The 14,641-nt window shown below is 39.0% G+C and overlaps 1 protein-coding gene and 2 pseudogenes across 3 annotated transcripts in view; 2 read left to right on the forward strand and 1 right to left on the reverse strand.

Annotated features, from left to right (window-relative positions):
• The window catches only part of STXBP5L (syntaxin binding protein 5L), a 228,629-nt gene that overhangs the window by 188,550 nt on the left and 25,438 nt on the right, over nt 1-14,641 (forward strand). Inside the window, 1 exon segment of the mRNA XM_080656813.1 lies at nt 13,745-13,915. Coding sequence (XP_080512939.1) covers nt 13,745-13,915 — 171 coding nt within the window.
• LOC308242450 (cytochrome c oxidase assembly protein COX20, mitochondrial-like) lies at nt 1,002-3,453 on the forward strand (annotated as a pseudogene). Its single transcript has 2 exons — nt 1,002-1,288; nt 3,235-3,453. The product of its transcript is annotated as a cytochrome c oxidase assembly protein COX20, mitochondrial-like (transcript).
• Nucleotides 2,579-3,147, reverse strand: LOC308242449 (large ribosomal subunit protein eL18-like; annotated as a pseudogene). Its single transcript has one exon. The product of its transcript is annotated as a large ribosomal subunit protein eL18-like (transcript).

Below are 14,641 nucleotides of genomic sequence, written 5' to 3' on the forward strand. Positions count from 1 at the left end.
GCCTTAAAAGAAGTTTAAGTTTAAAAAATTTGGCTCACAAAAGAAATTTCAGTCATTGTACTGTTGCTATTTGGCTCTAGGGCAGTGGTCGGCAAACTGCGGCTCGCGAGCCACATGTGGCTCTTTGGCCCCTTGAGTGTGGCTCTTCCACATAATACCACGTGCGGGCGTGTATGTACAGTGTGATTGAAACTTCATGGCCCATGCACAGAAATCGGTTTTCGGCTCTCAAAAGAAATTTCAATCGTTGTACTGTTGATATTTGGCTCTGTTGACTAATGAGTTTGCCGACCACTGCCCTAGAGTTTACAATATACGTTACAACTGATCCAAGTTCAGTTTTGTATAACACTGTTACTGCTTCATGGGTAGGATGAATACCTTATAATAACAAAGTATTTCTAATTCTACCCTTCTGTTCCTGTATTGTTTTATTCATTTCACTTATCCATAATGTTTTTAGGCAACTTAGTTTGGTTATGTAATTATTTCAAAATAGAAAGCAAAAATCATACTGTTTCTAAGAAATATTACTGTGTCCCAGAACAAAGCTCAAGGATGTTTAAAGAGCAGAAATAAATAGTACCTAATAACATAAAATTCATAATGTCTGGTACTCAGGCAAAGATACCATGTCAACCAGAAAATACATCCCATGATGAAAGAAAATATCAATCAATAGAAATTGACCCAGAAATGACACACAGGATGAAATCCGTAGAAGAGGACAGTAAATAAACTATTATAAATATACTCCATATATCCAAAGAGATAGAGGAAAGCACAACATGTTAAGAAAAGACATGGAAGATAACAAAGACTCAAGTCAACCTTCTAAAAATGAAAAAAATGTATGAGATGAAATATACATTAGATGGGATTAACAGAATTGACACTGAAAAAATAAGCATTACTGAAATCAAAGATGTACTACTATTTCAAAATGAAAGGATGTAAAGGATCAAAATCAGTGAACAGAGAATTAGTGATTTATTTGTCCCATGGCAGCCACGCCAGAGCCACAGCCCAAGGAACCTGGGCAGGAGAAGCCCTTTAAGCTCCTAGGAATTTTAGATGTCAAGAACATTCCCTGTGCACAGGACTCAGTATTATATGGTTCATTAGAATCTGTTGTGGCTGGCCTTGGACATTTTTTAATTAACTAGTAGAATTAGAAGATCATGTAATGTTGGAGTAGGATTTATCATTGTGACTGTAGGATACTGGTTCCATTGTAGGTATAATTATGCAAAGCTAAGAATCCAGGAAAGAATCGCCAGAGAAGGAATCCTATCTAACAAAGAGGGAATATACTAATTGACCATCACTCCATCACAAAGATGGCTGCACCCACAGCTGAGGCCAAGTTCCCATAAGGAGCCTTAACGAGCAATCAGCAGGGATCTGAGGCTATACCCTCCCCTGCCCCCATGGGGCTTGACAGGGGACCTCAGGCTGCACCCCCACCCGGCAGAGCTTGACAGGGGACCTCAAGGTGTGCTTCCTGTCCTGGTGCTGGGCTAGGGGACCTCAGACTGCTCCCCCCGCCCTAGCACCAGGCCAGGGGACCTCAGACTGCACCCCCCACCTGGCGGGGCTTGATGGGGACCTCAGGCCTCGCCCCCTGCCCTGGTGCCAGGCCAGGGGACCTGAGGCCACGCCCCCCACCCAGCAGGGCTTGATGGGGGACCTCAAGGTGTGCTTTCCATCCTGGTCCTGGGCTAGGGGACCTCAGGCTGCTCCCCCTGCCCAGCGCCAGCCCGGGTGACCTCAGGCCGCACCCCCAACAGGTGGGGCTTGACAGGGGACTTCAGACCGCGCCCCCCACCCCGGCACCAGGCTGGGGGACCTGAGGCTGCAACCCCCTGCCTGGTGGGGCTTGACAGGGGACCTCAAGGTGCACCCCCAGTGCTGGGTTGGGAGAACTCAGGCCACAACCCCCGCCCAGCGGAGCTTAATGGGGGACCTGAGGCTGCACCCCCCTGCCAGTGGAGCTTGACGGGGGACCTGAGGCTGTGCCCCCCTCCCGGTGCCGGGCCAGGGGACCTGAGGCTGCGTCCCCCCACCTGGCAGGCCTTGACAGGGGAACTCAGGCCATGCCCCGCACCCAGCAGGGCTTGACAGGGGATCTCGGGCCGTGTCCCCCACCTGGCGGGGCTTGACAGGAGACCTCAAGGCACGCCCCCCGCCCCGGTCTGGGTTGGGGGACCTCAGGCCACGACCATGTCCTGGTGCCGGGCCAGGGGACCTGAGGCTACGTCCCCTGCCCAGTGGGGCTTGACAAGGATGGGACTGGCCAGGTCTGGATCTAGCCCAATGAGGGGGGGCGGGGGCGGCCGGGTCTGGGTCTCACACGATTTTGAGGCACATGTGGGTGGGCGGGGACTTGACTCTGGGTCCCGTGGTACACCCCAGACTCTGACAGGAGGAAGGTTTTCATATACATTTTACTAATTTTCTTTCATTTCTGACACTTCTATTATAGAGAAAGGGCGAATAGCAATATTAAATTATTTCCTCTAATTAATCCCCCCCTTTTTTTTTCAGCATCCAAAACCTTTTTAATAATATGATAGGATTTAGCGTTAGTTTTTGTAGCCACGGCTGGCCCGGCAGCCTCTTGCATGCTCGAACTTCCAGCCCTTGGATCGCACGTAGGATTTGGTGTGGCTGTGGGGGGTTCCTGGGGCCTTGCCGAAATGCCTGTACACCTCGCGGCCCTTGTGAGGACCAGAAAGCAAGACAGTGCCACAGCCCTTGGGGGAGTCTCAGCTTGTCAAAGGTGAGAATCTTGCCCCCAGCCTTGAGGATGCGGCTCTGGGCATGGCTGCTCACACGAAGGGCACACACCTTCAGTTTGGGCACCTTCTGGATTCTCATGTCATCAGTTATAGTCCCTACAACTACGGCGGTTTTGCCCTCCTGGCCAGGAAGCTTCATCTTGCGGATCATCCAGGAAAGGGACAGAGGCGGCTGGTTGGTGCGACTCATAAACAACCTCTTCAGCACCACCTGGTTGAAAGTGGAGTTGGTTCTTCTGGCCAGAGACCTGTATAGCTTGACCAACAGTCTTAGGTAGATGTCCTGGCTCTTGGGCTCCTTGCGCCGAACCTTTCAGTCTTTGTTGTGGCGGATGTCGACTCCCATGATGGCGCCTTCTGCTCCTCCAGGTCTGGAAAGAGAGCTAATTAATTCCCTTTTAATGTGCACGAATTTCGTGCACCAGGCCACTAGTTAAAAATAAGATTTCATATAAAAGTACCCACCTTGATCCTGAAAGAAAACAAACAACAGCAGCACCTGAATAGTCTCGAGCATAGAACCCAAATACAACTGATGTCAGTGTGAACCAAGATGAGATAAACTATGTAAAACATTGTATGCACCATAGGTCTTTCAATCAACTAAATAAAGCATGTGTAGGTTGTAAAAAATAAAAAAAAAAATAAAACTATATTGCAAAGCTAAAATAAAACAGACATATAGACCAATGGAACAGAACAGAGAATCAAAAATATACCCACCCATATATAGTCAATTAAATTTTGCAGGGGTGTCAAAATACACACTAGGAAAAGAATAGTCTCCTTGATAAATGGTGTTGGGAAAATTGGATATTCAAATACAAAAGTATGAAATTGAACAAAGCTTCTACCATATACAAAAATCAACTTGAAATGGATAAAAGACTTAAATATAAGACCTGAAACCATCATATCCTAGAAGAAAACAGCAAAAATCTCATTGACATTGGTCTTGGCAATGATTTTTTTTTAATATGACACCAAAAGCAAGTATTATAGTCAATGAAAGGAAAAATAAGCAAGTGGAGCTACATCAAACTAAAAAGCTTCTGCACAGCAAAGGAAACCAACAAAACGAAAAGGCAAACCTATGGAATGAGGAAAAAAACTAACAAACCATATACTTGATAAGGGATTAATATCCAAAACATATGAGGATTCATACAACTCAACTGCAAAAACAAAACAAAACATAAAAACAAACCTATTAAAAAATGGCCCTAACTGGTTGGGCTCAGTGGATAGAGTGTCGGCCTGCGGACTGAAAGGTCCCAGGTTCAGTTCTGGTCAAGGGCATGTACCTTGGTTGTGGGCACATCCCCAGTAGGAGGTGTGCAGGAGGCAGCTGATCAATGTTTCTAACTATCCTTCTCCCTTCCTCTCTGTAAAAAAATCAATAAAATATATTTTAAAATAAAAAATGAAGAGGACCTGAGTAGACTTTTTTTCAAAGAAGACATACAAATGCCCAACAGGTAAATGAAAAAGTGCTTAATGTCACTAAACATCAGACAAATGCAAATCAAAATCACAATTAAATATCACCTCATAGCTATTAGGATGGCATTATCAAAAAGGCAAGTAATAACTGTCTGCAAGGGTATGGGCGAAAGAGAACTTGAGTACACTGTTGTTGGGGGGTGTAAATTGTTATATTTATTATGGAAAACACTATGGAGTTTAAAATAAATAGAACAAACATATGATCCAGTAATCCCACTTCTGGTATATCTAAAGGAGGTGAAATCAGTATTTTGTAGAAATATTAGCACTCCAGTATTAATTGAAGTTTTATTCACAATACCAAAAATGGAAACAAGCAAAGTGTCCCCCAGTGAATTAAGTATAAAGAAATTGTGTTTGTGGGGGGGGGGGGGGGAAGGGGAAAAACAAGAAAACATTGGACTTAAATGACACATTAGACCAGATGGACATAATAGACGTTTACAGAATATTCCATCCAAAAGCATGAAAATACATATTCTTCTCAAACATACATAGAACATTCTCTAGGATAAATTATAATGTTATTCCATAAAATAAGTCTTAATATGAGAGGATTGAAATAATATCAGGCTTCTTTTCTGATCTCTTTTATGAAACCAGAAATCAATTATAAGAAGAAAACTGGAAAATTCACAAATATGTGGAGATTAAGCAACATGCTACTGAACAACCAATGGGTTAACAAATAAAAGAGAAATTTAAAAATACCTCGTGACAAATTAAAATGGAAATACAATATACCAAAACTTATGGAATGCAGCAAAAGCGATTATAAGAGGGAAGTTTATAGTGATAACCTACATTAAGAAACAAAGATCTCAAACAACCTAACTTTATGTCTTAAGGAACTAGAAAAAGGACAAATGAAGCCCAAAATTAGTACAAGTAAGGAAAAATCAGAGCAGAAATAAATGAAATACAAATTAAAAAGACAGTAGGAAAGATAAATGAAACTAATAGCTGATTTTCTGAAAATATAAACAAACTAGAGGCCCTTTGCATGAAATTCATGCATGGGTAGGGTCCCTAGGCCAGGCCAGTGATTAGGGCCAATCTGTGGTGCAACCAGCGGGGCAATTGGGGGGCCCCCACTGGCACCCGCCTTGGCTGGCCTGGGGCCTGTGTGGGCTGGGGGCAGCTCCTGCATTGAGCATCTGCCCCCTGATGGTCAGTGTGCATCATAGTGACTGGTCATTTGACCGGTCATTCTGCCGTTCGGTCAATTTGCATATTAGGCTTTTATTATATAGGATAGATTCACCAAGGAAAAAAGAGGACTCAAATAAAACCAAAGTAGAATGAGACATTAAAATTGATACTGCAGAAATACAAAGGATCATAAGAGGCTACTGTACTCCAACAAACTGGAAAACTTAGAATAGATCAATTCCTAAAAACATACAACATACAAAGACTGAATCATGAAGAAATAGAAAATCTGAGCAGACCAATTATTAGTAAGAAGATTGAATCAGTAATCAAAAACTTCCCAATAAGAAAAAGTCCAGGACTAGATAGCTTCACTGGTGATTTTCACCAAATATTCAAAGAAGAATCAATACCAATCCTCAACTTGGCCCAAAAAATAGAAGGGAGCACTTCCAAACTTATGAGTCCAGCATTGCCTCGATACCAAAACGAGTCAAGGACACTACAAGAAAATTACAGGCAAAATATCTCTAATGAACAACATAGATGCAGAAATCCTCAACAAAATATCATCAAACCAAATGTGACAATACATTAAAAGGGTCTTATGTTCAAGTGTGATTTATTCTAGGGATGAAAGGATCTGCAAAACAATGTAATACATTAACAAAATAAAGGATAAAAATCATATGATCTCAATAGATGAAGAAAAGTGTTTGACAAAATTCAACATCTATTTATACTGAGTGGGTATAGAGGGAAAATTCCTCTATACATAATAATAAAGACCACACATAACAAGCCCACACCTAACATCATACTCAACAGTGAAAAGCTGTAAGTTTTTCCTTTAAGTCCTATCAGGAATAGGACAAGGATGCCCACTCTCACTACTTTTATTTAAGACTAGTGGCCTGGTGCACAAAATTCGTGTATGGGTAGGGTCCCTAGGCCTGGCTGGTGATCAGGGCCTATCTGTGGGGTGACCAGCAGGGAGATCAGGTCCCTTGCTTGAACCCGCCTTGGCCTGGAGCCACCTGCTTGCCTGTCCCACCCCCTGCCACCACCGTCACTGGTTGCTGTCTTTGGGGCCCCCACTCATACCCACCTTGGCCTGGCGCCGCCCACTCACCTGTTCCACCATTCCGCTGTGGTACTGCTCTCTTCAGGGCCCATCGGTGCTGGCAGCGCCTCCATTGCCGGCTGCTGCCAGCACCGTGTCACCAACGCTCACCATGTTCCACGCCGCTCCCTGGTGATCAGTGCATGTCTAACTCCCAGTTGGTTAAACTCCCACCCGTAGAGACAATTTGCATATTAGCCTTTTATTATATAGGTTAGTACTGGAAGTCCTAGCCAGAGCAATTAAGCAAAAAAAAATAAGTTATTAAAATTGGAACAGGAAAAGTACAACTGTCTTTATCTGCAGATAGCATATATTAAAAAAGAACCCTAAAGACTCTACAAAAAAAAATGTTGGACATATAAAGGCATTCAGGAATGTTGGAAGATAGAAAATCATTATACAAAATCAGTTGCATTTCTATACACTAACAATAGACTATCATAAAGAGAAATTAAGAAAATCACATTTAAAATTACATCAAAAAGAATTAAATACCTAGGAATAAATTTAACAAAGTAGGTAACATATCTGTGCACAAAAACTGTAAGACATTCTAAAGAAATTGAAGAAAACACAAATAAATGGAAAGATATTCCATGCTCATGGATTAGAAAAATTCATATCGCTAAAATGTCCATACTACCCAAAGCAATCTACAGATTTAATGCAATTTCTATAAAAATTCCAATGATATTTTTCACATCAATAGAAAAAAATTTCTAAAATTGTATGAAACCACAAAAGACCCCAATCGCCAAAGCAATCTTGAGAATGAAAAACCTAAAGGCATCACACTTTCTGGTTTCAAACTATATTAAAAAGCTATAGCAATATAGTATTGGCACAAAATCAGACGGACACAGATGAATGGAACTGAAGAGAGAGCCCAGAAATAAACCCATGCATGTATGGTCAATTAATTTATAACAAAGGAGCCAAGAATATACTATATGGAAAGTATAGTCTCTTCAATAAATGGTGCCAGGAACACTGAGAAGCCACATGCAAAAAAATGAAACAGAGCCACTATATTCCATACACAAAAATTGACTAAAATGGATTAAAGACTTGAAGATAAGATATGCAACTCCTAGAAAAAACTCCTAGAAAAAAATAGGAAGTAAGCTCCTTGACATTGGCCTTGGCAATAATTTTTTGGATTTGACAACAAAGGGAAAGGAAACAAACAAAAATAAACAAGTGGCACTACATCAATTTAAAAGATTTTGTACAGCATCAACAAAGGAAACATCAACAAAATGAAAAGGCAACCAATGGAATGGGAAAAAATATTTGTAAATCATATATCTGATAAGGGGTTAATACTCAAAAAATATAAATAAGTCATACAACTGAATAGCAAAAAAAAAAATCTGATTTCAAAATAGGCAGATAAACTGAATAGTCTTCAAAGAAGACATACAAATCACCAACAAGTACATGAAAATGTACTCAACATCACCAATCAGAAAAGTGCATATCAAAATCATGAGATATCACCTCACACCTGTTAGAATGGGTATCATCAAAAAGAAAAGTGTTGGTGAGGATGTGGAGAAAAGGAACTCATATACTATTGGTGGGGATGGAAACTGGTACAGTCACTATGAGAAACAGTATGGAGGATCCTCAAAAAATTAAAAATCTACCATATGATCCAACAATTTTACTTCTGGGTATCTAGTAAAAGACAGTGAAAACAGGATATCAAAGAAATATCTGCACTCCTATGTTCCTTTTAGTATATTCACAATAGCCACGATATGGAAACATCTTAAAAGTCCATGTCCTTAAACAGATGAATGGATAAAGAAGATGTGATAGATATGTCCATATACACTATGGATATTACAGGATTATTCTTCCATGAGAAAGATGGAAATCTTGCCATTTGCAACAAGGATGGACCTTGAGGGCATTATACAAAGTGAAATAAGCTAGACAGGAAAACAAATATTCATGGTATCACTTATATGTGAAACCTAAAAAAAAAAAGTCAAACTAAGAAACAGTAGAAAAGTGATTGCCAGGAGGTGGAGGTAGGGAAAATACAGAGAGGTTTGTAAAGGGGTACAAACTTTCAGTTATAAGATCTGAGGATCTGATGTATAACATGGTGACTATAGTTGACAACACTGTAATGTATAATTGAAACTTGCTAATAGAGGAGAACTTAAATGTTCTCACCAAAATAAATAAACATGAGAAGTGATGGGTCTGTTAATTAATGAGATGGTGGGAACCATTTTACAATGTATACGTATATCAAATCACCACAAAGTATACATTAACTATCTTACAATTTCATATGTCAATTATACCTTGATGAAGCTGAAAATCTTAAATATTGTTATTTCAAGTTAAAACATTTCTATTCATCAGTAACAAAACCTAAGGCAATGTTTTCAGTAAGAGATTATTTTTCTAAAGACTGTAAATTTGGTCCCAAATAATTTGTAAAAATCTGCCTAAATGGATGTTTAAATGCAATAAAAATTAAACTTGGAAGAGATGAGAAATTGTTGAGAAATAAAAAGGAAAAAGCCCCTCATTGAAAGGTTGGATTTCAGAGACTAAACATTAAATTCAGAATATATAAACCTTTACTCATTCAAGGCATTTTAACTTTGACAACAAAATCATAGCTATGAAAACTTTGCTAAGAAATAATCAGATTAAAGCCAGGAATAAAATTAAGCTGACTTCAAGGGAAGTCTGTGATTCGGTCCCTTTGGTCTTTAGCTTAAAATTCTTCAAAAAAAATGTCCTAAAAATAATTGCCTAAAAACCTCAAAATTGTCAGCAAAAAATGTACATAAGTATATAGCCTATTTTTATTTGTCAAAAACACTGAAATAAAGAAAAATTACGTAAACCTCAATTCTGGTGAGTAGGATAGCAGAGTTGTCCTCCTGCACCAGGCCAGCAGTAGCACAGCTCCCGGCATTTAGGCCCCAGCATCAGCAATGCTAAGCCACTGACAGTGGTATCTTAATTAAAAGTAACTCAACATTTAGTTACTTGTGGACATTGTTATTGGCTGCAAAGCTTCTGAGTATACCTCAAAGGTTCTTCCTAAGAGTTTGAGCTGCCTAGTAACCTTTAATAAATTCTTTTCCTGCTTAAATTAAACAAACAACCAACATTAAATCAATCAACAAGCCAACCTGGCCTTCACCTAGGGTTACATAACCAATGATTAAGAAGGGAGGGGAGGAAAAGAAGAGTTATTGCTTAACTATAAAAGAAAACAAAGGTATAATAATGTGGGCTTTCAAACATTTTAACCAATTACTTACTATAGACTGTATTTTATATGGTTAAATGCAGTCTTTTTATTTCACTTATTTTCATTGTTTTTAAAAGTCAATGCTTATTTGGATTTAGCATTATGTTCAACATTTATTTCACCATAGAATCACCCTCTATGGCACAGGCATAATCTACTTTTTTACTTTCTAGGAATTGCATAGTGTGTATTAAAAAGTTTGTTTAACCAGACTAATTTATAATGTGTTAAATCTTCATTTATATTCTTCATTTATATTAAGCTTTGGCAAGGACTATATTAGAATTTTCAATTATAGCCCTGGCTGCTTTGGCCCTGTGGATAGAGCGTCGGCCTGCGGACTCAGGGGTCCCGGGTTCGATTCCGGTCAAGGGCATGTACCTTGGTTGCGGGCACATCCCTCGTGGGGGGTGTGCAGGAGGCAGCTGATTGATGTTTCTCTCTCATCAATGTTTCTGGCTCTCTATCCCTCTCCCCTCCTCTCTGTAAAAAAACAATAAAATATATTTTAAAAAATAAAATAAAATTTTTCAATTATATTCAATAAAGTCATTTTTCAGTAAATCACTGTGCCTTACTTTATACAATTAAGTACATTAAATCAAATCTTGATTTAAAGGCACAATACAATCAGCTCATTTAAAGACACTTGTAAATTTTTAAAATTTGGGAATATTTCTGTGAAATACAGAATAACAATTTCCCTTTTGCTTGAATGTTTTACAATTGAATTTTTAGAATTTTCTCTACATGGCATAGAGCTCCACACCTGGGCTAAAGCACTCTTGTAATCAGGGAGCAGTTCTAGGAAACAGAAACCATTTAGTTGTGTTAATACAGAAAGTGATTTAATACAAGAAACTAGGTGCTTAGCAAATCACTGAAAGACTGGAGAAGTAAACTCTAAGCTTGGCCTATAGGTATGACATTCATAATAAGGCCACCAAACAGACACTAGGTGAGCAGACACCTTTGCTACTTTTAGAAGCAAAGAATCAGAATACTACTGCCAATCAGTTGTTGAACTGAAGAACATTATTACAAGATCAGGAAATCTACCACCAACTGCCTCTTGACATACAAAAAGCTTGTGACTAGACACTGTCAGGTTGCTTTCAAAGCAACACAAAATAAAAGTCTCCATTGTATAACACCAAAGCAAAAATTTTTTACAAGTGGAAAGATGGCTTCCATTCCATTTTCAAATTAATTGCCAGATTTTCTTAAGCCCTGCAAGGTCACCTATAAGGAAGCTCTAAGGAAGCCCAAGCCTCCTGAAAAAGCCACAATTGGCAGTCCCAACTAAACTCTGCCTTTGCACCATTCTAGCCCAGGCATGTGAGTAAAGAAGCCTCCAAAGGATTCCAAGCCCCCAACCATTCAAGTATTCTGAATGAAGGCCCCAGGCATCATGGATATAATATCCCCACCTTGCCTCAGCTACTTAAATTATGGCCCACAGAATTTGTGAACATAATATAATGGTTGTGATTTTACATCAGTAACATTTGTAGTGGTTTTTTATGAAACAAGAGCTAACAATCATATGATATCATATATATTTTATGTTTCAATTTAGCATTTTTAAAGGGCATCATACTGTTACATGATTATATACAACAATGTACCTAAAGTTTCATGCTCAATTTTAAAGGATAGCTGGTGTCCAACTTTTTTCTATAAGAACTAAAACCATGGTGAATAATTTTATCCATAGAGGTTTTTGCTTTTCTTTTATATTTAGCATCACTTCTTTATCATAATTTTCCAGAATGACTGTGTCTGGGCTATGACCAAATTTCTTTCGAAATGTTTTGTATCAATTCATATCTAACTTGAATATTTAGCATGATAGAGAAAAGTTTTAAAGAAAACAAATTTACTTCCATTTATTTTAAAATTTTAAGTACAAAAATCCTTTACATTAATCAGTCCTATTGCAATAAAAAATATATGGCCAAAAACCCTGGGCTTCCCAATATATGGTCATGTAAGCTGGACCTTGTGAATCAAACAGGAGAACCTGAGGAAAATTTGGTCACTACAGCATACTGAGGGACTAGCATGTTGAGCTGAAATGAAATAATATTCACATGAAACAGCCAGCAAGAAATGAAGTGCAAGGGCTCCTGGCTAAGTAAACAAATTTTACTATTCCCAGGGCTCTGCCATATACTGTTGTACATGGCTAAGAAGGCTGTGAGTCTATCCCACATTCCTCTGGACAAGCAGTGAGCTGCAGAACAAGGCATTAAATCTGAGGAAGGGGCAACTTGGCCTAACTGGTATACCGGGGTGGGGGGTTATTTTTACAAGTGCACCCTCGAAGTAGTTGCCATTTTCAAATTCATTCTAAGTCCTTGTTAGCGCCAGCTGTTGCCCTCAGAGTTCTTCCTGTGTATAGGACTAGATTTGATAGTGACGGAGAGGTAGAGCTCTTTATTTCGGCCTCCCCCTGGCTAACTCTTCGTGGGATATTTCTGCCTTTCCACCTGGGAAATATGGGATTTCTGAGATCTATGTTAGTATGGAAAATAACTGGCCTAAAGAGCTTGCATTACACAAGCCACTCCTAAACCCTCCCAAGTAATTTTTGTGACCCTGGGTCCCAGTTTTTAAACAGAGACACCCAGTGAGAAAATTATGATTAGACTCCTGCCTCCATGAATACTACTCATGTAAGATTGGACAATTTTCTGAATCCCTTTTTCCTGAGTTTCAGTTTCCTTATCTACAAAATCAGGATAATAAAGCACATACCTTGCAGGGTTGCTGTGAAGATTAAATGAATAATGTGTATTTTATGCCTGGCATTTAAAATATTCAATAACTGTTAACTCATTTTAAAAAATAGTAAAGCACACTAGTGCATTCAAATAGTGAAGCCTAATTCTCATCCTTGCACAAGCTGCAAGGGAATATAGGAAATACACGATTTTAAGTTTTCAAATATGTAGTATAGAAGGCTGTAATGGAGGGGATACTGAGAGCCAGTGCCCCATGTCCAACATGGACTTAAACATGAATTCCCCTTTAAACTCTATTGTCCTTTGGCCAAACAAGATCATTTAAAACGCATTCTGAATATTGCAGAACTATGAGATGATATTTCAAATATTGTTTAGCATTAAGAAAAAAAAGACATTTTGTACAGTTATTTCCAAGTTTAAGTTATATCAAAACAGAGTTAAACTCACACTCTAAATAAACGGTACTGTTTATCTTAGAAATGAGCAGTGTTAATTCTCTGAAACAAAAGTGACAATACTAATTTTAGTTTAGAGTTTATCATATACCAGGAAGTGTTTCTGCATGTGACATGTTTTATCACAAAATCTCCACGAGGCAGATAATATTCCCAATTTACAGAAGAAACTAAAGCATAAACACTCCAATAATTCATAAAACTAGTGAATTTGGATTTGAGCCCAGGCAGTCTAGCTGTAGAGTGAATATTCTTAGGTACCATTCTCGACTGTACACAGTAAAATGCTTCCAGTCTATAATTTAATCTACAAGCATTTGAAACACTTCCAAAACATAGGTGTTTATCTATATTAATAAAAAGAAAGTTTAGTACTGTATCCTATTTTGTATTGCTATTAAATGGTAGAATACACAGTGAGGATATACGTAGAATATTGAACTGTGTTAACTAGTCAAATTTTTAAAATCTTATATTTAATAAATATGACATTTTTGGCTAATTACTGAAATTGTGACTAAATTTTAAAATAGCAAGGACTTAGCCATATTTCTATGATTTGAACAAAAAGAATTCTCACTCTTCATTTATTAATCTACACACTTGGATTCCTTTATATTAAGATTTAATTCTGATATTTATGCCGCCTTCTCCTCTTGGCACAGATAATGTAAATGGACACTGCACAAGCCCAACTTCTCAGAGTTGCGGTTCTGGAAAACGCCTTTCCAGTGCTGATGTTTCCAAAGTAAACCGCTGGGGTCCTGGAAGACCACCTTTTCGAAAAGCACAGTCAGCTGCCTGCATGGAGATTTCTTTACCAGTTACAACAGAAGGTAGGTTAAACACACATTTTTGTGGATACAATTGAAATTTGACATACCATGGTATTGGGAGCTGGAGGACAAGGGGTGGAGGTCATGTATAAAAGATAAAAAAAAAAAAAAAAAACAGTCAACTCTAGGCAGTGACTAACAGACCCTGGTCAGGCTGTGGCCCTGACTCTAAATCCATTCCCCACTGCCCCTCCTTCTTCACCTCTGAAACCAGACTGGCTCTGCCAATTGGTGGGCTCCCACCTCCTCTGTACAAAGGGAGACCTATGTCTTAATCTGTTGTCTGCACTCCCAAGCTTATTCTCATCTCTAAATTCTGTTACAACAACTATGTTTATAAACTTGCCAAGGAATAGGAGGGGGAAATTAGGAATACTATATTTTGTTTTATAGAAAAAGAATAGTCTGAGAATTCATACTTAGTCTCTGTTTATAAAAAAGAGTCATAGTCTACCTATCAAGAGGGAAAGGTGAGTGAAGGCAATAGAAAGAAGAATATGAGAAACTTGTACTCTGGAGGAGTTTCTAAGAATACAACCTTCCTAATACTCTTTAACTGAGGTGGTGAGTTTATGCTGCTGGCGTGTGTGCACTGTTAAGTGTTGATGAGCAGGAGAACCTGGAACCATCCCATTTTTTAAGTGGGCTGAAGCCTCTCAGAAAGATTACCACTGTCAATCGCATGGCACTGTCCACAGCTCCTTTTTTGGCCCTACGCAATTAGGA

The sequence above is a fragment of the Plecotus auritus genome (genome assembly GCF_963455305.1).
Source record: "Plecotus auritus genome assembly, chromosome: 2".
NCBI lineage: Eukaryota > Metazoa > Chordata > Mammalia > Chiroptera > Vespertilionidae > Plecotus > Plecotus auritus.